Source organism: Nilaparvata lugens, chromosome 14 (assembly GCF_014356525.2).
Source record: "Nilaparvata lugens isolate BPH chromosome 14, ASM1435652v1, whole genome shotgun sequence".
In the NCBI taxonomy this organism is placed as follows: domain Eukaryota; kingdom Metazoa; phylum Arthropoda; class Insecta; order Hemiptera; family Delphacidae; genus Nilaparvata; species Nilaparvata lugens.
In genome coordinates, this window is record NC_052517.1 from 15,988,139 (window position 1) to 16,014,152 (window position 26,014).

At 34.4% G+C, this 26,014-nt stretch overlaps 1 protein-coding gene across 4 annotated transcripts in view; it reads right to left on the reverse strand.

The window, feature by feature from the left end:
- Positions 1-588: 588 nt before the first annotated feature.
- The window catches only part of LOC111061535 (cationic amino acid transporter 2-like), a 51,771-nt gene continuing 26,345 nt past the window's right edge, over positions 589-26,014 (reverse strand). For 3 of the 4 annotated variants that reach the window (XM_039440884.1, XM_039440886.1, XM_039440885.1), the window contains 6 exons: positions 23,498-23,637; positions 21,598-21,707; positions 16,757-16,910; positions 10,595-10,755; positions 1,883-1,991; positions 591-746 (listed from right to left, as the gene is read on the reverse strand). In XM_039440884.1, the coding sequence (XP_039296818.1) occupies positions 625-746; positions 1,883-1,991; positions 10,595-10,755; positions 16,757-16,910; positions 21,598-21,707; positions 23,498-23,637 (796 nt within the window). In that variant the 3' untranslated portion in view covers positions 591-624. Of the gene's footprint in view, positions 747-1,882; positions 1,992-10,594; positions 10,756-16,756; positions 16,911-21,597; positions 21,708-23,497; positions 23,638-26,014 lie in introns of all 4 variants that reach the window. The other variant, XM_039440883.1, reaches the window with a different exon arrangement.

Consider the following 26,014-nt stretch of genomic DNA (forward strand, 5'->3'; position numbering starts at 1 on the left):
ATACAATTCTACCTACTATTTGTTATGATAATGAAAGATCAGGCAGGCAGCAAATGCAAGATGGCGGCTAGTGTGCGAGGCTAGCAGAGATACAATTACATTATTATCATGATGTTAATTTATAATACAGTTTATATTCTATGTGAATAAATAAGTCTAAATGAGCTATTGTGTTCTTTATTCTTTAATCTTAACATGACGCAGTCGGTACGACGTTTGGTGTTCTAACAGTCATAAGCATGGGTTGTGGTTTCCATGCTTTGTTATTGGCTGGTTGTATGATTAAACATTTTCTGATCAGAAACTACTCGTGGACAAAACTCTTTTTGTTTTAAACTCAAGTTTTACTATCAAATAGCAAAGGACTGGATTTTTTCTGACCAGGTTGCAGGCTTGTAGCGCTCAACATAACCTTTAAAATGATACCAATATCTCGATTTTTGTCACAAGATCTTTTTTGAACGCTGCCTCCTCAGTTTCAGTTATTGACAAAGTGAAATGTGATCTATGAATGATGATATTGATACATTTAGTAAAGAGAGATTATTATGGAAGGAGAATTTGGAAAGGTTGGATAGAAAAAATTGGTGGATGAGAAACAGTAAAAAATTTATTTGCAATGCATTAATCAACAGTGACAGAGAATCTGGCAGGCGGATTACTCATGTTATAGGCTGGTGGAGACTGCTCTCTTTTCTTGGCTTCAGCACTGTGTCTTATACCATATCCAAAATAAATGACAAATCCTGTGAAAAATAATAATATAGTACATTAGAACAATTCTTCCCTAGTACAGTTTTCTTCTAACCAACAACATTCCCAATAAAAGCATGGGGAAATATTGAATGAGGGTGACATTCACTTCAACAGGTACTCAGTTGATCAAGTATCTCAGGGAGGGTCTCAGTTCCTCAAGTTTCCATGGCTTTCAGAAGTCCAGCTGCTACATTTTGACATATTGCAATTTAAAACTAACAACTTGAACTCACAACCCACCCTTTTACCTTTAGTCAAGTCAAATGGATGTTTTTCAGGAAACAGCCCTGAAAGAATTTTTCACCACGGTCCTATATGTTTGTTGGGATGCTGAATTCAAATCTGAAAGTTTCTGACACGCCAGAGGGTGGCTTCATACCCAAAACGCCCAAAAACACCCAAAATTTCGGACTTTTTTCAATTTTTTCATTCAAACTAAAAAACATCGAGTTTATGGAGAAAAATCATTCTCTAGAAATTGAATATAATGAAATTTCCAAAAAATTGAGTGGTCGTGCAGGACTCTACCATTTTTCCCGGAGTCACAAATTTTCAAAAAATGGGTATTTTTCAAGGTGTTTTCAAAATTATGCAAACCTACCACTTCTACCCTATAGAACTTGGATATTTTTCTAGTAATGATATAAAACCACACATAACATAAAAAACAATTAATTCAGAACAGGATTCCTTAGGTTTTTTCGAACTTAGTAGAGGGGGAGGGGGAATACATCCAAAAATAGAAAACTATGTTCTACAGCTAAAATACAGCTCGGTAACCCGAAATGATAGAAAATGGCACTTGGTCTTGATTTGAAGAACAGAATCTCCTCTTTCATGCGAGGTATATGATTTTTGTGAATATAAAATCATGAATGAGATAAAATTATTTTGAAAAATCAAGAAATTTGCGATATTTTCCTAATTTTCACAGTCTTGACAGTTTTTCGATCATGAAAAGTGATGGCAACGCAGCTTATAGAGCATGTAATTTTCTTTCATTTGACACCAATCACAAGTTTCTATTATGTATTGTACTCGTTTTAGAGACTCATGTAGGCTACTTTGGAAGATGGAAGATGAACCAAAAATAAAAATGAAACATGATTAGTTAAGATGATATTACCCAGTAGCATCCATATGAAGAACCGTACCCAAGTCTGCACATTCAGCATCACCATCAGGAAAATGTTCATGAAAGAGCTCACAATTGGCAGTATAGGAACAAGAGGTACCTAAAAACATAAATAGACATTTTTCATCAATAAATTCATTTATTTCACAAACGAACATAATATAAAATTACAAGGAAGAAAATAAAAAAAAGTGGAATAAAAGAGGACAATCTTAGGAATAGAGTGAGGTGTAGGCTTACTATAATGTTCGTGAGTATATTATACTCTTAATAGAACAAATAGAATTGATTGATTGTATAAATAGTTCCTACCAATAACCCAATCTCATGGAGATTGAAGTGGATTAGGCTACTGAAGAAACTCTATTATCTTGAGGGTTTGCATTGTTGCATGAAATAATACAAAAAATATATGTGGACCCTAGAAGACAAGGGGTCTAAGTGACTTTCTCTGAAAAATGAGTTGAGCATGTATTATGATAATAGAAAGGCCTTTCTATCAACTGGTAAAGAGATCCAGGTAGATTTCATGACAGGTGCTGCTATCTATCGTGTTGCCCCTACACTTACTAGAAATTATAAACAATTCCTCATAGCTCTAGGGATCTAAGTAGCACTTGGATCCCTTGACTACTCAACTTGACCAACTTGTTTGGTGTAAAATCTTGTAGACCTACTGATTGTACTGAACATAGGCTCTGAGAACATATTGAAAACTTGTGAAATGGAAACATCAGATGATGAAAACATCAGCCTTCATGAACCAGGTAATGTAATACAAAGTTTATTCTGTTATTTAGACTTAGATAAACGTTAAAAAAATCATTTTTTATCATCAGCTTATCCAGTTGGAGTTATGAAACTATAATAAAGTGAGGTTATGCCTAGTACATGTATATGCTAGTAAATCCATTTTTTGTTATAAACTAATTTTTATTTATTTGCCTGTTTAAATTACTATTTTCTATAATCAGCTTATCCAGTTCGAGTTGGACTTATGAAACTATAATGAAGTGGGGTTAGGCCTAGTAGGCTTTGTGCTAGTAAATTCATTGTTATGAACTAATTCAATTTATTTGCTAATAGCCTAACTTGTAATTTATTAATTACTTTTAATATTATTATGAAAGTGGCGAATAATTATTGTGAGACTCGAAATGTTGGTTTTTTAGTTGAAATTAGTAAAAAGCTGAAGACAATCTTAGTATCTCATGATTCTATTTGCATGTTGAAAATGTTGCAGTGCTATGTGTAAGGAAGTTTAACCTACCAACCTTTTGTTCACCAGTACTAAAAGACTATTGTGTTCACCTTTCTGTTTCAGAATCTGAACAAGATGACTCTGACAAGGACAAGGACGATATGCCAAGCAGTGAAAATGAATCAAGCAACAAAACTCTATCAGGTAAATATTATGCATTCCAATTCAGTTTTCTCCATGTATGTTTCACAATTGCTGGATAGATTGAGATTGCGTCAGTAACTTAACCCTGAAAGAGCTGGGCTCATATTTCTTGTGATTTTCTTTATTCTTATGACACTGCAAAAAGAAGTTGACTTGGACTGTTGGACTTAGAGTTGGTCTCTCATTATCTGTTTCAGAAAGTGGTGGAGAAGAGGGAGAAGAGAACATAGTGGACGACCTACCAGAAATTGCTATTCCTCCAGAACCTCAAAAAGGGAAAAAATGTGTTAGGAGATCTGAAACTTGGAAGCAAGCAAGGGCAAAGAAACTGCGAAATTCTGGACAGTCATATGTCGATAGGAAACACAAGGAACATAGAAAAAAAGAAATGAAAGTGTATAATCACAACTGCCGCTACAAGTGTACACAAGATATTCCTCAAGAACAAAGACAAGGTATTTTCAATCATTTCTGGCAGCTAGCAAATTGGGATCTGCAATCAGCATTCCTGAATGGTGCAATTGAACTTAAAAGTGTGAAAACAAAAAAAGAAACAGCAATTGCCAGAAAAAATGTCTCATGTGAATTTCACTTGGGTGGTTTTAGAGTTTGCAAGGAATATTTTCTTAGAACATTAGATTTATCCAACAAGAGAGTACGAAATGTTATTATAAAAAAGCAAACAGGAGAATCAGGAATCGCAACAAGAGACAAAATAGGTAGAAAGGAACCCCCAAACAAAATTCCTGCTCATAAAATTGAAGTAATTAAGGAACACATTCGAAGTTTCCCAAAGTATCAGAGCCATTACAGCAGAGAGAAATCGCCTCTAGTGAAGTACCTTGACCCCTCACTGAACTTGACGAAAATGTATGAACTGTACACTGTATTTTGTAGAGAGAAGAGCATTGAGCCTGAAAAGGAAAGTTTTTATCGGAAAATCTTCCATACTCAGTTTAACGTCAGTTTTCATAGACCTCAAACAGATACCTGTGTGACCTGTGATAGATTGCGGGTGAAGATCAATTATGGCACTGAGGAAGAAAAAAGAGAAGCAGAATCCGAAAAAGAGTTACACATGCGCAGAGCTGAAGCGGTTAAGAATATAAAAAAAGAGTACTCTGAAGCAAAACATGATGAAGAAACAGTTGCTATTTGTTTTGATCTACAGAAAATGATGCCAACCCCAGATGTCACGAATTCAAAAGCCTATTACATGTGTCAATTATGGACATATAACCTAAATATCCATGATTTAAAAACCAAAGTTGGAAATATGCACATGTGGCACGAAGGCCAAGCAGGCAGGGGGTGCCAAGAGATTGCCTCCTGCCTCTTGAAATACATATCAACTAATCTGCCTCTCAATGTCAAAAACTTGGTAGCCTTCAGCGACAATTGTGGAGGCCAAAATAAAAGCCAGCTAATATCGAAATTTTGGTTGTACCTAGTAAAGAGCACCGAACTTGAAAGCATCACCCATTATTTTCTGATGTCGGGACATTCATACAACGAGTGTGATCAAGACTTCGGACTTATAGAAATAAAAAGAAGAAAGAATAAAAGAGACATGTTCGTTCCAGATGATTGAATGGACCTGGTTGCATCAGCAAGCCGGAAATTCATTGTTACAAAGATGCAAGAAATTGATTTTATTGACATCGAGCAACTTAACACTCACTTTCCAAAAACGGTTAGAGGAATCCGCGCTATGCAAGTACTCCATTTCAAGAAATCATCTCCAAGCACTCTCTTTTTTAAAAGAACATCAGGAGATATTGAGCCATGTCAAGAGTTATCAATGCTTGCCAAAAGATCAGTGTTCAATGATGGGAAGAGGAATTTTCTTGATAAATTTATGTGATATATTTCAGATAGAATATCCTATAGGCTACTATTAAATGAGTAATTTCTGTTCATATGTTTAGATGTTTAATGTTTATTTGTTTATATGTTAAGATGTTTATATGTTTGTATTTCACCGAATCTTGAAAACGGTTCTAACGATTTTGATGAAATTTGCAATATAGAAGGTTTATAATGTAAAAATTTGATTGCACTAGGTCTCATCCCCAGGAAAACTTGCTGAACGACATTAAAGGATAATTCATCCTTGGAAAAACAGCGGAGACTTTTTGTAGTCTGTGGATAATGGAAGTGAGTGAGTGAGTGCATGTGTGGAAAATCAAAATATCTCATCCCCAAAACTCATGAGCTGACGTATAGCCAGCTGTAAAATATAAACACGACCTAAAAGATGGAGAAACCTGCTTAAGTTCAAATTATTCATAATGAATGAAAAAATATCGGGGCACCAAGCTTTGCTCGTTATTTATTCATTGATAAACAGAACATAATTCTTTAAAATGATTGGGGAAGTACTAACAGGCACAGCCCAAAATGGTTTCTTCCCCGAATTTTGATTTATACACTATAAATGGTCTAAAAAGTAAGTTAGGTATGTTCCATACACATTTTAATTCAGGTCCAGTTTTCAGTCAAAACATTTAAAAACAGAAATGTTTTAATTTAGATTGTCTACAAACCAAATTGAATAACAAAATAACACTCACTAATCACTTAAAACTGTAAAATAATGATTAACTTTGAAAATTCTGATATAGCCTACTTTCATTTTGAATGATATATCATGTCAGTCAACAAATCAGATATTTTGATAAAGTTGATTAAAATTTCTAGATAATCGTGAGATCAGCTGGATGTTCCCACACGCATGCACTCGTTCACTCTCTTCCATTACGGTATCGACAGACAACAAAATTTCCAGCTGTTTTTCCAAGGACGTATTCATCCTTTTAATGTCCTTCAGCGAGTTATCCAAGGGTTGAGACCTAGTGCAATCGAATCTTCATATCATAAACCTACTTTGTTCCAAATTTTGTGAAAATCGTTAGAGCTGTTTTCGAGATCCATTGAACATAAATATATATCCATACAACCACATAATCAGATAACCATAAAACCATATAACCACATAAATAAATAAAAACAGGAATTGCTCGCTTAATATAATAGGATAATAATCGTATTCAAAATAAAAAACATATTTTCGCGACGTTTTCAAATTCATCATCATTTTCAAAATTAATCATTATTTTACAGTTTCAAGTGATTAGTGAGTGTTATTTTGTTATTCAATTTGGTCTGTAAACAATGTTTTTCAAACGTTTGGACTGAAAATTGGACCTTAATTCAAGTGTATGGAACATAACCTACGTTTTGGACTATTTATCTATATAAGAAGAGAGAGTAGGGTTGTGTTTGTTCGCATCAAAACATGTCAACTTGTGGATTGCATACCGGAAAAACGGGAATGATTTAGATCTCCAAATTTTGAACATAGATTCTAAAAATATCAATCTCTTGCAACTGGAAGCCTAAATCTCAAATTTCCTTCTAGATTTTTCAGAATTAATGTTCAAACTTCATTAATGATACATACGATTTCATAAAATAATCACCAAATCATATAGTCAAAATTAAAAAAGGAACATCTGTTTCTATATTGCTTTCTACCTGAAAAACATAGTTTCGAAACTTCGTTTTCCTGATGCAATGTTTAGGCCTACACGTGGCATAGATTATTAATTTTTCAGCTAGAACAATTTTTGAGACAAAGTGCTAAATAAACGTCTACAGTTTCATCAATGCTGTATCGGCAATATGAAAACGCATGCAGTTAAATTGAATAAAGGTGTCTTTATGTCTTTGAATAAAGGTGTTGTTATTCACATAAAGAAATTATATTCTTCCATTTTCATTTAATTAAAATTTCAAAATTATTCGAGCCATGATAGAATGACTGACTTACTGTACAGTCAGTCGAAAATTTAAATATTGGAATGAGGGGTTTTGGCAAGCTGAGCAAAAAAAAGGTCATATGCACCTTTTCGTTATATCTTCAAATGAAAAATGAGTTTTGTGGGTTGTCAAAACTCCCTCTGAAAGGGAAACTATTCAACTTATTCTATCTTTTAGTAAAATGACAATGATCATCCATCCATGTATCATCTTCTATACTATCATAAAGGGAAGAACTGGATTATAAACGTAGCCTATACAGATGTAAAGTATAGGGAAATTATGTTTGATGCATTATTACGTCAGAACTACTGGACTTATTAACTTGAAATTTTGCATATAGATTCTTGCTCAACCGAGGGTGGTTATAGACCAATTTTAAATTCTTCAAGATTTGATTACCTACATCAAGTTTTCAGTTTGTCAAGTTTTCAATTATTTGTCATGCTTGTAGTTTGTATGGAAGCAGCAGAAGATTTCTCTTGAAAGGGAAATTAGAAGATACGTATGATTGGGATCCTTTTAAAATGATAAAAACAAGTTTTCCGTCACGCCCAAATTTTTTTTGAATCCAACTTCTTTTTTTAATTGAAAAGTGGTCATACTGATTTGCTTGAAATGCAGCATATAAATTCTTAATCAACCGAGGATTCTTATAGGCCTATTTTGAATTCTTCTAGATTTCATTACGTCAAGTTTTAAGAAAGACCCTTGCGAAGCACGGGTTACCTGCTAGTAGTGAATAAATAAAAACTCGGGGAACAGTTTTGGGCTGCGCCTGTTAGTCCTTCCCCAATAATTTTAAAGAACTGTGCTCTGTTTATCAATGAATAAATAACGAGCAAAGCTAGGTGCCCCAATATTGTAATAAATTATAAGGCCTATATCAACAAGAATCAAGAATTGATATTAAAGGTGAACGATTTCATTAGAAGTTGCAGTTAATCAACTGCTGGATTAATATTGGGTATTAATTATTATTGTACAGTATGTACCCATTAATTATTGTACTCAGGAGCAATGCCCTAGAATATTGGTAGGGAGTTTGGAACACTCTGAGTAGTAGATTTATATTCAATAATTTATATTTAAAATTGAGATGGAATATTTTGCTAATTTATAATAATTCATTATATTTCTTCACAGCCAACAAATGCAATTATATGCAACAGTGTGAGAACAGTGTGACAACACATTAAGCTGCATGGCATAGCTCGAATTGATAGATAGCGAGCGACTACCACTATCGGTAAAAGGTGCCAGTCAGCTATCATTAGTTTCATGCAGCTTTTATATAATATAGAATTCATTTCAATTCTGTGATATTATGAATGTAAATGTCTAAGTGTAATTGTCTATGTAGAATTAAATTTTTAATAATTATTATTGTTCCCTCTCTCGGAAAGGTGTTCTCCAAATTTCCCCTATGGCTCCATGTTTTATTCTATTTCCTGGTGATTCTTGTTATTTCTGTTATACATCTCACTCAATTGAAGGTGCTTACCCTTCATCACCATCACGTTGGGGAAGGGTTCTTATCTTTTTCGGCTACGTCATCCCTCCCAGTGACTTGTAACAGAGCTCGGCCTGTTTCATTCACTCCTCTCTAGACCTAGACGTCTCCAGACTCTCTTTATATGTTGAAGTGTGCGGACGGAAATTAATTCGGTAGTGAAAAAAATTAATAAACGTGTATTAGTGCGAGCATGCTGATAAACTGGAGGACAAATCTGATCCTGATGCTCTACCGACAGAAGCATAATATGCAGGGACAAAATCTTAAAACCGGTGAGTCCGTTCCTTTATTGAAAAAATAGTTACAAAGGACCCTTAGGTGGAGTCAGGCTCCACAACAGATACAGTGCTATGTGCTTTGTCCAATGACAGACAAGGATAGAAAACAAATCAAATGTGAATCAGGTGCTGACTCTATCACTCTACAGTACCTTTGCCTAATATTCACGGCTTTGCAAAAACATCAGGTTTCAGAGACCCTATACTCCGTACACAATTACTTTTGACTTGGAAGGGACATGCGTGGCCGAGAAGGCATACAGAGGTAGGGATACAACAGCGGCGATGTTGCTGTTCTGAACCGGCCAGCATTCTCTAATCTCTAGTGAGTATTCAAGCCCTCATGTAAAACTTGGGGAGTTTTCTCTCTGAAAGCATTCAGTCGACTGACTCTAATTGACAAATTGGCAACTGCGCTCCTACCTATGACTCTATCCATCCAGTGATGGCTGATATCCCTCAATTTCTTTGCGCCGCACATTCCTCCAAGTCAAAAGTAATTTTGTAAGGCATATGGATCCTTTATGGAGAGGAAGCTCCCTAAAGAGATTCCTTGAGGTACGCTCCTCACACATAGGCACATCCTATGATGTTACAGGATAGGCACATCCTCCCTTCCATAGGGATTCTTCATGAATGAGAGAGTTGCAACGTATCACCAACTATGGATGAAGCATGTTGAACGAATGTCAGCTGATAGGCTGTGTTGTGCTAAAAGGATGTGTGCCAAAAAGCTCCTTGTGTATCTTTTTGGATGCAACACGTTGCTTTTGAGAAGATACAAAAGAGCATATTTGTTGCTGCCAAACGCGTTGATAGAACTCGATGAGATTTGGCAGGAATATTCCTTTTTCATCTGCGCGTCGATGGATACACAAGGTTTTTTGAAATTTTGGATTTTAAGGTTGATATGAAAAGAAAAGGAATTCCTCTATACTCTTATATCACTATATAATTATGGTTAATATATAATGATATATTATATCATCTACTTTGAAGATAGGATCAATCAGACTATAGAATTATTCATAATCAATCAGCTGACAAGTTGATTATTCATTGCATGCATTACACAGATGTCTGGCCGTGTCTATTTCTATAAAGTAGGGTTTCAATATTTTTTCAAGATGCGTGTCCATCAGTATCAATATTCTCACATTTGAAAAACAAATTTAATAGGTGATTGAAAATAAAATTAAAAATGATCAAATGAACTAAATAATGCCGAAGAAATTATATATTCTTGATTGAAAAAAATTAATTTTAAAATAATTGAGAAATACTTTTATCAGATGGAAAGAGTATCACGAAACTGGATAAATCATCATATGGGATACAAATTCAAACGTGAACTGAGTTTATTAACATAAGTGAGTTTTTGATCTTGGAGAAAACAAAATAACAGTTTTTAAGAGTAAATATTGATTCAACTGAATCAACTAGATCAGGTGACATCAAATACTTGTGGATGAGAAAACTGCGTGAGGTCTACTGTTCACAAAACTGCTAGTGTATCTTTTCGGATGCAACACGTTGCTTTTGAGGAGATACAAAAGAGTATCTTTGTTGCTTATGGATAGATTACATTTTCGTGAATGTTGGATGTTTTTGTTTGGGTAGTATTGTAGTCTAGTGGCCCTCCACCGATAGGCAAAGCTACAGGACCCGGATGACTTCCTTACCCTGAATGACAGCTGTTCTCTGGATTGTGGCTGTCTGATGATCACCAGCACACTAGCTATGATTCCAGCTGAGCTCAGCACCATCAGGAAAACCGCAAAAGGTCTGGTGGTGGCATTACTCACTCCCGCCACTGATGCACTGAATGCCACCGAGGAAAGAGCTGCAAAAACAATAAAATAAATCTTCATTTACCAAAAGACTAACTACTACATCAATTACAGAAAATATTAGATAGTTTTAAAATTGAATGAATTTCTAATGAATTGGGTGAATTTCTAATATTCGAGTTGCTATTGCCATAGTGTAGTAGATCATATTCCACACAGAAAACACTACATGAAGAAGAGACATTATAAGAAATTTATGAAACCAACCATGGTATGTAATTTAATGGCTCCCTGGAAAAACGTTACAAGCGCAATTTCTCAGATTTTACAAGAACTAAAAAACGTTTCAGTGTTGAATTTTTTGATATATTTTAAAAGTATTTTTCAAAATTTCTCCTACCAATAACTACTAGTAAAAGCTATAACATTCATCAATAGATGTCACTACATGATAGGTAAGAGCACAAGGAACGTTCTTCCATAAAAAAATCGAGTAGCCTACTTAAATTTTGGCGCTTGTAACGTTTTTCCTGGGAGCCATTCAATTACATATAATGGTTAGTTTCATAAATTTCTTATAATGACCTGTGTCTTCTACATGTTTTGGGTTTTCTGTGTGGAAATTGACCTACTCCACCATGGCAATAGCAACTCAAATTTGAAATTCATCCATGATTTCACTTTGACTCAGCTCACACAGAATACATTTTCTTCAATAAGAATTAATTGTTATCAAGCAGATGTTTCACGACAAACGTAAACCAAAAAAATTAAGAAGATAGTAACATAGAGAAAAACGAATAGCATTGGAAGATATCCCATGGTATATAGTGTAAGTTACTATAGTTTAAGTGAGGAACATTTACTGTTTAAGACTTTTTATGCCCAGTAAATTTTCAAATGAGTTATCATTGTATTACTATAATGTGCCACAAAACAAGTGTGGCTGCAGTTTCGTATTTCACTAGCTATAATAAATAATTTTTGTAAATTTTTAAACTCCATTTTTTGGACATGTTACTCATTATCAAAATTTGGTATTCAAATAGTTTTGGGCCGAGCCTGTTGTTCTTTCCAATCATATGTTAGTTTTGAAGTAACGACATTAACAGTCTTCAACAATATACCCGTTTGGACAATTTGGAACTCGTTGGGATTCCTGAGACAGCGGGTGAGGATGTGTATGCTATCCTGGAAACTGTTGCTAGGGAAATTGGTACACCTTTTAAGAGAGACGAGATATCAATCGCCCATAGAGTTCCTTCAGCCAAAAATATAACAAAATCTATTATTGTGCGTTTTTCATCTAGATCGACCAAATTAAATTGGAAAATAGCGGCGAAAAAAAGAGGACGATTGAATACCACCGATCTAAAGTGTAGCCTTCCACCGGGAAATATTTATCTAAATGATCATCTCACGTCCCATAACAAGTTTCTCTTGAGTAAAGCAAAGAGTTTAAAAAAGAACAATAAGTTAGCCTACGTTTGGGTCAGTGATGCAAAGATCTTCGTCCGGAAAGAACAGGATTCTCCAGTGAAACGGATAACTAAGGATGAAGACCTCAAACCGTTTGAATAATACATTGAGAGTTTCAACAGGAGTAAAGTGTATGTATTCTCAGTGTGGCGATCTGTGTAGCGGAGAAAACTGTGAGTGCTGTCATCATTATTTTTTTTTTCTTCTCTACTTCCACAAAAATATAGGAAGACATTTCATTTTTTGTTTCTTACTGTTTCTTGTGGTCTTCGTTGCGCCACCAAGACATTTTTTGTTAAATTTCGTTTTTTTTTCTTCTTCTTTTTCTCACCTCAACCTCCTTAACCTCTCCTTTTCTTAAAAAAAAAAATTCTATGGTACTGATCAACAACTTTGAAGATGAACTCTTATTGGAATCTTATGAAACGATAGAAGTAGATGATATTTTCAACTTTAAGCCCCATGATTATGTTGATAAATTATGTGACAACTTTTTTAATATTTGCCACATGAATATAAGGAGCATGAATCGAAACTTTGATGATTTTGCTTACATTATACAAAACTGTGAAACAAAATTTGATATAATTGTCCTGAGCGAAACCTGGGTTGTTGATAATAACCTTTTCAATTATAATTTGAATGATTATTCGGTTCAAAGCGTTCCGGGTAACTTAAATAAATGTGATGGAATTTGCGTGTTTAGTAAAAATATCTTGAAAATTGAATGTATAAACTATGACATATTGGAATCAAATTCTCTAATACTTGATGTCATACAGAAATCAAATATCAGATTAACTATTGTCGCTATATATCGGTCCCCTTCTTCTAATCTAACTATTTTCCTGAATAGTTTGAATGAGTGCATTGATTACCTAAACAAAACTAACAGTCCGAACATAATAATAACTGGCGATATCAACATTGATTTAAACCGAAACACTAACTTAACAAACGAATATTTTAATTTACTTTCTTCAAATGGTTTCAAATCTTTTATAAACAAGCCCACGCGTGAGTCAAACGGTTCCCAATCATGTATAGACCACTTTTTCTTTAAAAATAGTTCTTTTTCCAGTGATACAACAATTGGCTCGGTAATAAAAACAAGTGTAACTGATCACTATTTAACTTGCATGAATTTAGGCTTGTATGAAAATGTAAAAATGACACAACAAACAACAGATAACAAGGAATTTTTACACTATAATAATCTTATAAAGAATTTAAAAAATTGCAATTGGTCGGATTTGGATGCATTGGTTGACTCGAGTATTGATGACGCGATCGATTACTTCATGAACAGATTAAATACAGAGATAAAAAAGGAAACTTATGTGAAACTAGTACCCCACAAACTGAAACCTCTCAAGCCTTGGATTACAACTGGACTAATTATTTCAATAAGGAAACGTGATCTCATGTACCAAACTCTTAAAAAACAGCCTTTCAACTCCATTCTAAAATCGCAGTATATAAATTATAGAAACATCTTAAATAATATGATTAAACAATGTAAATATGACTTCTATAATAATAAACTATCGAAATGCAAAGGAAACTCAAAAAAATATGGGAGTGTATAAATGATTTACTCAACACTAAAAGAGAGATTTGTACGCCTAAGATTGAGTCCGATGTTCTTAATCATCATTTTGCACATGTAGGTGAGTTGTATGCCAATAAACTAATTAATGATAACCCTATACAACATACATTTGTTGATACTACAATTCCATCGTATAGTTCCTTCTTTTTGGCTTATACAGATGATGAGGAAATATTGGCCACAATAAATTCTCTCAAAGGTAATTCTGCTCCTGGAGTGGACAATCTAACAGCTACTTGTCTAAAGAAGATTGCTCCCTCAATTACAAAACCTCTCAAACGTATCATCAACAAATGTTTCGAGGTGGGTCATTTTCCAAGACAGTTCAAAGTTGCCAAAATTGTTCCTATCCATAAATCAGGTGATCCGTCCAACCCTACCAACTACCGTCCTATTAGTCTGATGAATAACTTAGCCAAAGTAATGGAGAAGATAATTAAAAAAAGATTATTAGGCTATCTGAATAAATTCAACATTATTAATGAAAACCAGTATGGATTCCAGCCCGGTAAATCTACAGAGGATGCCATCACCAGATTATTACAAATTATAACAAAAAACTTTAATAATAAGAAAAAAACGTTGACAGTATTCTTGGATTTAGCCAAGGCATTTGACACTATCTCTCAAAAACGACTTCTGGAAAAAATGGAACACCTGGGGATTAGGGGAATACCACTAATATTATTCAAGAGTTACCTGTCAAATCGATCTCAGATACTCAACACAAGCAATATGAAACTCACTGATTTTGGTCTGCCGCAAGGTACTGTCCTATCTCCCATTTTGTTCTTAATCTATATCAATGATCTCCTTAAATTAAATATAAGAATTGTGATATAATATCATTTGCAGACGACACTGCTCTAACTTTCACTGAAAACTCATGGGATGATGTAAAAATTGCAGCGGAAAGTGGACTCAGATTGGCGTTCTCTTGGCTTAATCAACACATATTAACCCTCAACACAACTAAAAGCGTCTTCATGTTATTTTCACCCAATTCCCTTACTCAACCACGAACAATAGACAGTATAAAAATCCATCGATTAAACTGTAACGACCATAGACTTCTTAGCTGCTGTTCTTGTCAGAAAATCCAAAAAGAAAAAAAAGTTAAGTACCTGGGTATCTTGTTGGATCCACACTTAAGGTGGGATAATCAAATTAATAACATGTGTTCCAAACTAAAATTCCTTATCTACAAATTTCACCAAATTAGACAACTGAGCAATATAAAAATAGCTAAACTAATCTATTATTCGTATGCTCAATCCGCTTTTCAATATGGCATACGGGCTTGGGGGGGAGCTTTGAATGCACATTTCACAAAACTTTTCATTATTCAAAAACATCTTTTAAAAACTATTCTAGGCAAACCCAGACTTTTTCCAACAAAAGATTTATTCAGGGAGTTCAAGGTTTTAACAGTTCGACAACTTTTCATAAAAAATTTGGTACTATATATTATAAAAAATAAAAATTTATTTGAACCTCGAGTATCTCTTTTGGGCTTGCGTCCCGCGCGAGACATTTTCCAATTTGTCAGAATGGACTTGAATGTGTGTAGGAGACAGTTTTCTTATATTTCAAATAAATTAATAAACCACATTCCCTTAAATATTCTTGAAAAAACAAACATAAACCAAAGGCTTAGATCAGACATAGATAAATGGATAATAGCAAATAAAATCGAGGAAAAATTGTTTTAAATAAACTAATTTTCGTCTACTCCATGGTTGCAGTTGACTTACCTACTACCTCTTACCGTTCCCTTCTTCTTCATTCTCCTTCTTCTTCGTCTTCTTCTTTCTTCTTGGCCTTTTCCGTCTTTTCTCCTTCCGTTCCTTTATTTTTAGTACCCTCTTTATTATTAAGTACTAGTTTTAATTCTGTATTTTTTTCAAGAAATTTGTTTTGGATCATTTTTGTTAAATATTTTTGAAAAACATTTATATTGCAACTCACACCTGCGCACAGGGTTTTCCTTGCAGGTGTAGATTCTTATATATATATATTTTTTTTTGTCTTGAAAGTGTTGTATATTTTTTTTGAGAATCAATAAATTTGAATTTGAAAAAATTTGAATTTGAAGTGGGAATTGGACTTTTTGAAGTGAGAAGTGAAATCTTAACCTCATTCTTTTTATATTTGTGAAAATTTGGAAGAAGACTGTTTTGTGCTATGCTATTTCAAAACTTTTCATATCAACACTCATTTAAAATACAGCAACTAGTCATGGCTCAAGCCATTCTCAAGTTTTTCCCTAATAGAATCTATTATATTAGTGCTAAGTTAGCATCTACATAATAATTGTACCAACTTTTTTGTTTCAAATCTCACTGTTAACAGCTCAAGCCGATAGTCCTAGTAGTTATTTTTTGTGGAGATATGTGACGCTGGTAACACTCATATTGTGCCGTTGTTCTAACACTCTTACCCGTTCAAAACAGTGAAAGGCTACTATATTCAGTAGACGACAGTAATCGGCCTGAAATTTGGAACATTAACGGCCTTTAAGTTAGTGAGGTCCACGTCATAATGGAGTAGAGAAAGATGGAAAAAAACGTTGCCGTTGTCTTGTCAATGCCTTCTATAGACGGTAGCTGATACAGACATGTTTATTGATGTAATATTAACAGTTCATTCTAAAAATATAATCAATGATATTCTATTAAGCAAGAAATTATATTTTTCAATAATTTCATAATGAATTTTATTTATTTATTTATCATTTACAATCAACTTAAGGACAAAGAATTTTAATAATCAAGATGTAATATTTTGTTTATCAATTATTAATTCTACATTGTTAAGAGACGATCTGGCAACAGAGCAAAGCGAGATAGAGAAAGCGCTATCCGCTTTGTTGAATGGATAGCAATACCATATTGCAAATCAAACACTGTCATTATAACGTAGACCTCACTATATAGTGAAGTGATGTAGTATTGATTACTCACTGAAAAACGCCACCATGAGTTTGACAATGAGACTGGACTGGGAGGTTGGAGTGGCGGCTTTGTCCATGTTGAAGAAAGCTCTCAGTAAGGTGCTGCCCTCTGCCAGGGTGTCTGCAGTTTGGGTCAAACCCTTTTCCTCCGTAACTCCTTGCACCTTTTGTGAATAAAACAAAAATATTATCATGATTTTGGTTTCAATTTACACTATAAACAGTGAGGGGCTGGTCATGTGTACAGAATGCTGGAAGGGAGAGTGCCAAAGATGATGCTGGAAGGCAAACCCAGAGAAAGAAGACTACAAGGAAGACCAAGAAAGCGGTGGGATGATGATGTTGAGAAGGATTTGTGCAGACTGGGTGTGAGAAGATGGAAAGAACAGCAGAATGTCGAGAGGGGTGGAAGGATGTGGTTGTAAAGGCTAATTAAGGCCCCACACGGGCTGTATTGTGTCAATAATGATGATTTATTTATTTTATTTATTCAATCATTCAGAATTACACAACTTACAGAAAAGTACCACAGGCTAAATCGCCCAAAACGGTTCCAATTCTAATTTATACAACAGTCCAAATATAGTATGATGATGAACATTGTAATGGAATTTCTTCATATTGAGGTGGAATAAAAAGAGTGATATTGTCAGTTACACATAATCTATCTAAAATATAATGAAGAAAAGAACTGGCTTATACACTGTAATATTACATTTTTTCTCAATAAAAATCGAATCTTCAATTCAATATTCAAAATATCAATGAAACTTGATAGTAAATATCGGTGTAATCGATATACAGACTTGACATTTTACCGGGAATTTATCAGATACACTAGTGTTGAATAACCTACAGGGGTCGCTGACAACCGTTCTCCCCAACAACCATTCTCCTCTTGATTTTGACCGTAGGCGACAGCCAATACCCTGCTGAAAATATGCCAATGCCGACAACCATTCTCCCCGACATCCGTTCTCCTACTGAAAAGAAGGAGAACGTCTGTCGGAAGCGTTCCCGACAACCGTTCTCCTCGAGCGCTTCCGACAACTGTTCTCCCCGACATCTGATCCCCTATTGGGCATTTCATTTCATATATATTAATTCCAAACCATTTCAGAACTTTTGAAGTAATGTGCATTGACATTGCACAAGAATATTAATTTGAATATAGACTTAACAAAGATGATCAGAATATCAGAACTTAACAAAGACGATCAGAATATCAGAACTAGTTGTATAGTATCAGAACTAGCCTAGTTGTATAGTACAGTATCTAGTAATCTGGTTTAATAGCATGATACATAGGATTCATGTGACTTCATTTTCAAGTTTCAAGGAGAGAGCCAGCCAGAATGGTGATTTCATGTGATGTGGTGAGGGGAACGTTTGTCGGGAGCGTTCCCGACAACTGATCTCCTCGAGCGCTTCCGAAAACCATTCTCCCCGACATCCGTTCTCCTACTGAAAAGAAGGAGAACGTCTGTCGGAAGCGTTCTCGACAACCGTTCTCCTCGAGCGCTTCCGACAACTGTTCTCCCCGACATCCGATCCCCTACTGAAACCTGCTCGAAAAGGAGAACGGTTGACGGCGTTGACCGGCGACAACCGATACCCTAAAAACTGGTTTGAAAAGGTGATCGGCTGTCGGGGAGAACAGTTGTCGGGGAGAATGGTTGGCGCGTTCCCACCTACAGTAATAATAAGGTTCTATTTTTGAAGTACCAAATAATTCTAAACAACATAAAGGGTAAATGAATTCAAAACAGTTTTAAAATAAAGTTTTATTGAGAATAATGAATATAATTTGTAAACTTGTATTCCTTATTAGTGAGGTTGGCAGTTGATGATGTGTTTAGGCGTTCACCCAAAAGCTTCAGGCGTTTCTCTCAAGATAAGATGGCTGCTGGCTTGGCTAGAATTGTTTGAGTCCTCTTGAAATTTTTCTATATAAGTGAATGTTTTAATCGAGATCTGAATAATTTTATTATGTTCTCAATTTGTGTTGAATGTTTTGTGTAATTTTGGAAGCTTGTAACCAAATAAATGAGTTCAATATGAAGAGATAAGTATTTTAGCTTGTAAGAATTTTCTGTTTAAGTATCAAATTGTTTTGTTCAGTAAATTTTTGTTGTAAATTGCCCAGGTTTTATGAAAATTATAATTTGATTTGCTCTGAACTGGATTTCTTATTCATAGGCATTGAATCCATTCATGATTATTTATAAAGATGTACGGTAAGTATAATTGGAACCGATAACTTTCCTTGGGTGATAGGTGAAAAACTATCAAACCTATTGGATAAAATTGGTAGCACGCCAGCATGTACGGGATAGGAAATTCACAAATGACGCATCATCACGTCTCAACTACTCAACTGATTAACTTGAAATTTCGCATATAGATTCTTAGGCGAGATGCACACCGGACAAACGCGTTTCGTGAAAAAAGGTTCAGGAAACGTGAAACGAAAGTTGCTCGCAATCGACTGATAAGATTAAGCAGGGAACGTTTCTTTTGTATGCATGCGCGAGTGAAACGGATTGCATGAAACAAGTTTCATGAAAAGGGCTTCACAAAATGCGTTTTTCTGGTGTGCACCTGCCTTAATTTACAGAGGATGTTTATAAGTCTATTTTAAATTCTTTAAGATTCCACTCGGTCAAGTTTTAAAATACACCATTGGGGAGTACGGGTTACCTGTTATAATAATAAAGGAAAGAATTGGCTTTTACAGGAATGGCGCATCATCACGTCTTTAACTATTCAACTGATTAACTTGAAATTTCGCATATAGATTCTTAATTTACCGAGGATGGTTATAGGCCTATTTTAAACTCTACAAGATTTCAGTAGGTCAAGTATTCAGTCTGTTGAGATTTTAATTGGACCCTTGCGGGGCACGGATTGCCTGCTAGCAATATAGGCTATAAATTGTGATAACATTGTCGCTTTTATTTCACTGTAATATTGTATTATTCATTTGTAATGTCATTCATGCTATCATGTTCACATGCTGTATTGAACACAGTACAACTCAAATTCTCTAAACTTCAATAATTATCTACATATATATGATTTACCGATTGGGGACCGCGGTCTCAATTAGTCCAGATAAAATAATAGAGTTCTACTGCGTAATTCAATTCATTTCAGTCACCAGAGATTATTCATGAAATGGCGACATATTTGGACTTCCTATATACACAGAGAAGAAAGAAATTCCTTCCACTTTGTGCTATATACTATCTGTATAGGCCTGGGAGGGGTCTGACCTTATTCACAGAGATATTAAACACCAACTCATATATATTATGATTAAAATTAATTGACTAGGTGTAGGAGTATGCCTATAGAAATTAAATTGAGCAACAATTATCAATCTCTTTGACAGAGTACAAGTTTAACTATCAAAATTACATTTGTTGAAAGTGGACTCGCTTACAATGTTTGTTCATATTTTATCTCTATTTATTCCTACCTTCTTCCCCATCTCTTCCCTTTTCCGCTCTCCTTCACCCTTCATTCCTTACTTTTATACCCTCTACCTGCCTATATTACATGGGAAACCATGGCTAGGTATTTTCCACCTTTCTTTCTTTTCAGCACACCCCACCATAAAGCCTGTTTTGTATTTCATTAGAAATTTATTCTAGATTGTGATTTTTTGTATTTTGATTCTTCTATGTAGCCTATATTGTGTTGAATTGAATAAAATTATTGATTGATTGGAATATAACCATGAATGTAATATTGGTGTATCATACCCTACCTATATTAATACGGACTACATTCATAAATGTAATCTAATCTACCTCCATACGGGCCGTATGCAGATGCTCGGTTTAAGGCTGTGCAAAGCCTAAAAATAAACTTTCTACTGGTGATATTTTTTAAAGTTTTTCAATTTGTATATCATCAAGCTATCAAAATGAAAAAGTTTTCTCAGGAAAACTTTTTTCCGATCATTACATTTTGAGATATGAGCGCCCAAGTTAAAATTTTTGGGACAGAACATTTCAATTTCGGTATGAGATGAATCTATGTAATTTTGAGGATGGTATTTTGGATCTAGTAAAACAAATATTTTCTGAAAATATCAATTTTTGATAAAGTTATTAAATTTACTGAAAATTACCAAAAATAACTTTTTGTTGAGTTATTTTTGGTAAATCTTTATCAAAAATTCATATTTTCAGAAAATTTTTGTTTTACTAGATCAACAATACCATAAAGAATCCATCCTCTAAATCACATGGATTTATATCTTACCGAATTTGAAATGTTCTGTCCCAAAAATTTAAACTTTAGACGCTCATATCTCAAAAAGTACCTAATGATCGGAAAAAAATGTTCTCCTGAGAAAACGTTTTCATTTTGATAGCTTGATGATATACAAATCCAAAAACTTTGAAATATATCACCAGTAGAAAGATTATTTTTAGCCTTTGCACTGCGTCAAGCCCATCAATGGTTTTACCTGGAGTTTGAACTGTGGATCCGTACGCTGATCCTATATGTAACCAGTAAACGCCGTTTAAACTTTATTTGCTCAAATAAAGTAAACACTTAAATTTGGTCGTTATTGCAGCTACTTGTAGTATTCATTGGGTAGTTAGCTATATCGTCAGTTATAATATGAATTAGTCTTTAAGACTACTTTATTGTTACCTACTTTAAACCTACCGCGTTTTTTCCTTAGGGCTATTTTTGGATATCAATAGAAATATAAATCTGAGTACCCTTTTAAAATTATTTCATCACGACTTAGTTTCGGCTACTAATGCCATTTTCAAGTGCATTCTATGCTACTTTATAGTCTACTAAACATAATAGAGAAATCTATTGTACCTCATAGCGTAGTAGTAATATGCAGAATGAGACAATTGTGTATGCCGTGAGGGTGCCAATTGATGTCATGTCCACCAGCTGTTCCATGTCAAAAATGGTTGCTACCATACCTGCAAATAGAGTAGGCTTCATTTTGAAATCTAAGTCTACTGACTTCCAAATTATTGAGAATGGAAAAAAATGAAAATAAGCTTTATTCTGCCTTTGAATAATACAGCAGTTCAATATGATCATTGTTTCTGAATTATACTATAGTGAGGTCCACGTTTTAATGGCAGTGTTTGATTAGCAATGGTATTGCTATCCTTGTATATTATTCAACAAAGTGGATGCGCTATCTCTTTCTCGCTTTGCTCTGTTGCCAGATCGTCTTTTAACAATGTAGAATTAATAATAAACAAAATAGTTCATCTTAATTCTGTAAATTCATTATTGAATTATTGAAAAATATAATTTATTGCCTTATAAAATAATATCGGGGACCGAGCTTCGCTCTGGAGTGCAAAAGCATAGAAAATTTATTACGAAAGAAGAAATTATAATAACATTCATACAGAAATGTTCCATCTAATCACAGTAAATTTATTGAGATTAATTCCCAGAGGAATGCAAAAATTTCCCTCACAAAGGCCCAGTTGCACAAAAGCCGGTTAAATATCAATCCTGGTTAACTTCACGTGAACCAAATCAGAGAAGACCATTTCAAAAAGATGGATCTACTGGAATTAATCAGGACTGAAAATAACCCGGCTTTTTTGCAGCCGGCGGTACTAAGTACCTGATTGAATGATTACAAAAGTTCAACAGCTGAGTCATAATATTATATTAATATTATTATCAGCTGTTTTTCCAAGGATGACTAATAATTATACTTTTAAATCCTTCAGCGAGTTTTCCCAGGGATGATACCTAGTGCAATCGAATCTTTATATTATAAACATATACTATGTTCTGAATTTCGTGAGAATCGTTAGAGCCGTTTTCGAGATCCGGTGAAATACAAACATCTAAACATCTAAACATACAAACATCTATACATATAAACAGAAGTTGCTCGTTTAATAGTATAGGATAATTGAATATTTTTAACGAGAATGAACAGTTAATTATTATATCAATGAACCTGTATCTGCTACCGTCCATAGAAGGCATTGACAAGACAGAGGATCAGCAACGTTTTTCTCCTATCTTTCTCCACTGCCATTAAAACGTGAACATCACCACATCAGCAATCTTCTATAGACACTACCAGTTTACATTTATTCCAACTTTACATTTTATAATACCGGTACAGAGGTAAGAGCTGCTCAGGAAAATACTAGTAGTTCTGTGATCAGTAGACCTCACGAAGTTTTTTCATTCACAAGTATCTGGTGTCACCTGTTTACCGGCTTCTCCAGACATCTGTGTAATGAATGCAATGAATAATCCACTTGTCAGCCTATTGATTATGAATAATTCTATAGTCTGATTAATCCTATCTTCAGAGTAGATGATATATAATAAATTATAGTGATATCGGAGTATGTAGGAAATTCCTTTTCCTTTCATATCATCTTTAGAATGCAAAATTCCAAAAAACCTTGTGTATCGACGCGCAGTTAAAAAAGGAATATTCCTGCCAAATCCATAGAATTCTATGGATGCGTTAGGCCGTAAATGTAGGCCTATACAGACAAAAGAAAATCCGAGTTAAAACATAGACCTCACTACGTTCGATCAAAAATACAATCGTCATCTGTGGCCATTGCGGTGCAATGATAAGAAATTTATAGGAAATTGAATAAAACGTGTACAGTCAAATTATCCACGTGAAAGAAATAACAGGTATTCATTCATTTATTTATTTTATTTTATTGCTTTCATAATTTTCATAATGTCTGAATAATATGTTTGTTACCTGTAAAAGCACCAATGAGAAGGGTAGCTGTGAGAGGAGTCTGGGTTTTCGAGTTGACCCGTCGCAGTGGTTTGAACAGAAGTCCGTCATTCGCCATTGAGTAGATAATGCGAGATGTGGCATAGATACATCCTACCATACTGTTCAACAAAAAAATAGATGCAAAATTAATTGTGAGATATATCATAGTTTCAAAATAGAATAATTATTTAGTGGAACGAATAAATAATTGTTATCATATAGGCCTACAATGTTCTGAATCGAAATTTCAAGACTTCTGAATTATTAATATTATTTATTCAGTTCAACCCATTCAGTCACGAATTATTATTCTGCATGCATCATTCTATCATAGCTATAATCTTAACGAATTTTTTTTTCTATGATTTCAAGCTATATTTCAATGTTAAACACTTCAAGGTCGTCATAATTTTTTTATGACATGTCCATCTAGATGGACGCTGTAACTCAAAGGATCAAAAATGAAAATTCAATAAAAATTGCACATGCAATTTTTATCGCATGATAGCTTTTTTATCGACCTAATACTAGTTGAAATGATTACACATAATATCGGGGCACCGAGCTTCGCTCGTTATTTTATTTATTGATAAACAGAACACAATTCTCTAAAATGATCGTGTTTATATTTCACAGCTGGTCATACGTCATCTTATGAATTTCGGGGATGCGATATTTTGATTTTTCACATAATCACTCGCTCACTCACTGTTTTACTATCCACAGCTGTTTCAGCCAAGGATGAATTATCCTTTTAATGTCGTTCAGCGAGTTTTCCAAAGAATGAGACCTAGTGCAATCGAATCTTTATATCATAAACCTACTATGTTCCAAATTTCGTGAAAATCGTTGGAGCAGTTTTCGAGATCCGTAAAACATAAATAACCAGATATAAAAATAGCCAGATATATACAGAAATTGCTCGCTTAATATAATAGGATATTACAAAAATACTATACACAATATATTTATACTGTATACTACTGACCTAACTCACATAATATGACGTATGAACACACCTTAGTTAGTGTGATAAATCAGAAAGCAGTTTCTGTCAGCTATCAAACACAGATGGACCTTACATTTTTGACAGTGTTTTTCTGAGCATTTATCAAGTTTACACCTAGTTGCATCTTTTTTCTATTCAACTATTACAAAATGCCAAAGTTGATCATAGCGCACATCACCAACTGGAGCAACTTCATATCTGGGTCTCCTGGAAGAGTTGATCATAGCACAAATCACCATTCGGAGCAACTTCATATCTGGGTCTCCTGGAAGAGTTGATCATAGCACAAATCACCAATTGGAGCAACTTCATATCTGGGTCTCCTGGAATAGTTGTCTTTTTTGTCAACTATTACAATAAATGCCCAAGTTGATCATAGCACAAGTCACCATTCGGAGCATCTTCATATCTGGGTCTCCTGGAAGAGTTGATCATAGCGCAAATCACCAATTGGAGCAACTTCATATCTGGGTCTCCTGGAAGAGTTGTCTTTTTTGTCAACTATTACAATAAATGCCCAAGTTGATCATAGCACAAATCACCATTCGGAGCAACTTCATATCTGGGTCTCCTGGAAGAGTTGATCATAGCACAAATCACCAATTGGAGCAACTTCATATCTGGGTCTCCTGGAAGAGTTGATCATAGCACAAATCACCAATTGGAGCAACTCCATATCTGGGTCTCCTGGAATAGTTGTCTTTTTTGTCAACTATTACAATAAATGCCCAAGTTCATCATAGCACAAATCACCATTCGGAGCAACTTCATATCTGGGTCTCCTGGAAGAGTTGATCATAGCACAAATCACCAATTGGAGCAACTCCATATCTGGGTCTCCTGGAATAGTTGTCTTTTTTGTCAACTATTACAATAAATGCCCAAGTTCATCATAGCACAAATCACCATTCGGAGCAACTTCATATCTGGGTCTCCTGGAAGAGTTGATCATAGCACAAATCACCAATTGGAGCAACTTCATATCTGGGTCTCCTGGAATAGTTGTCTTTTTTGTCAACTATTACAATAAATGCCCAAGTTGATCATAGCACAAATCACCATTTGGAGCAACTTCATATCTGGGTCTCCTGGAAGAGTTGATCATAGCACAAATCACCATTCGGAGCAACTTCATATCTGGGTCTCCTGGAATAGTTGTCTTTTTTGTCAACTATTACAATAAATGCCCAAGTTCATCATAATTTTTTTATGACATGTCCATCTAGATGGACGCTGTAACTCAAAGGATCAAAAATGAAAATTCAATAAAAATTGCACATGCAATTTTTATCGCATGATAGCTTTTTTATCGACCTAATACTAGTTGAAATGATTACACATAATATCGGGGCACCGAGCTTCGCTCGTTATTTTATTTATTGATAAACAGAACACAATTCTCTAAAATGATCGTGTTTATATTTTACAGCTGGTCATACGTCATCTTATGAATTTCGGGGATGCAATATTTTGATTTTTCACATAAT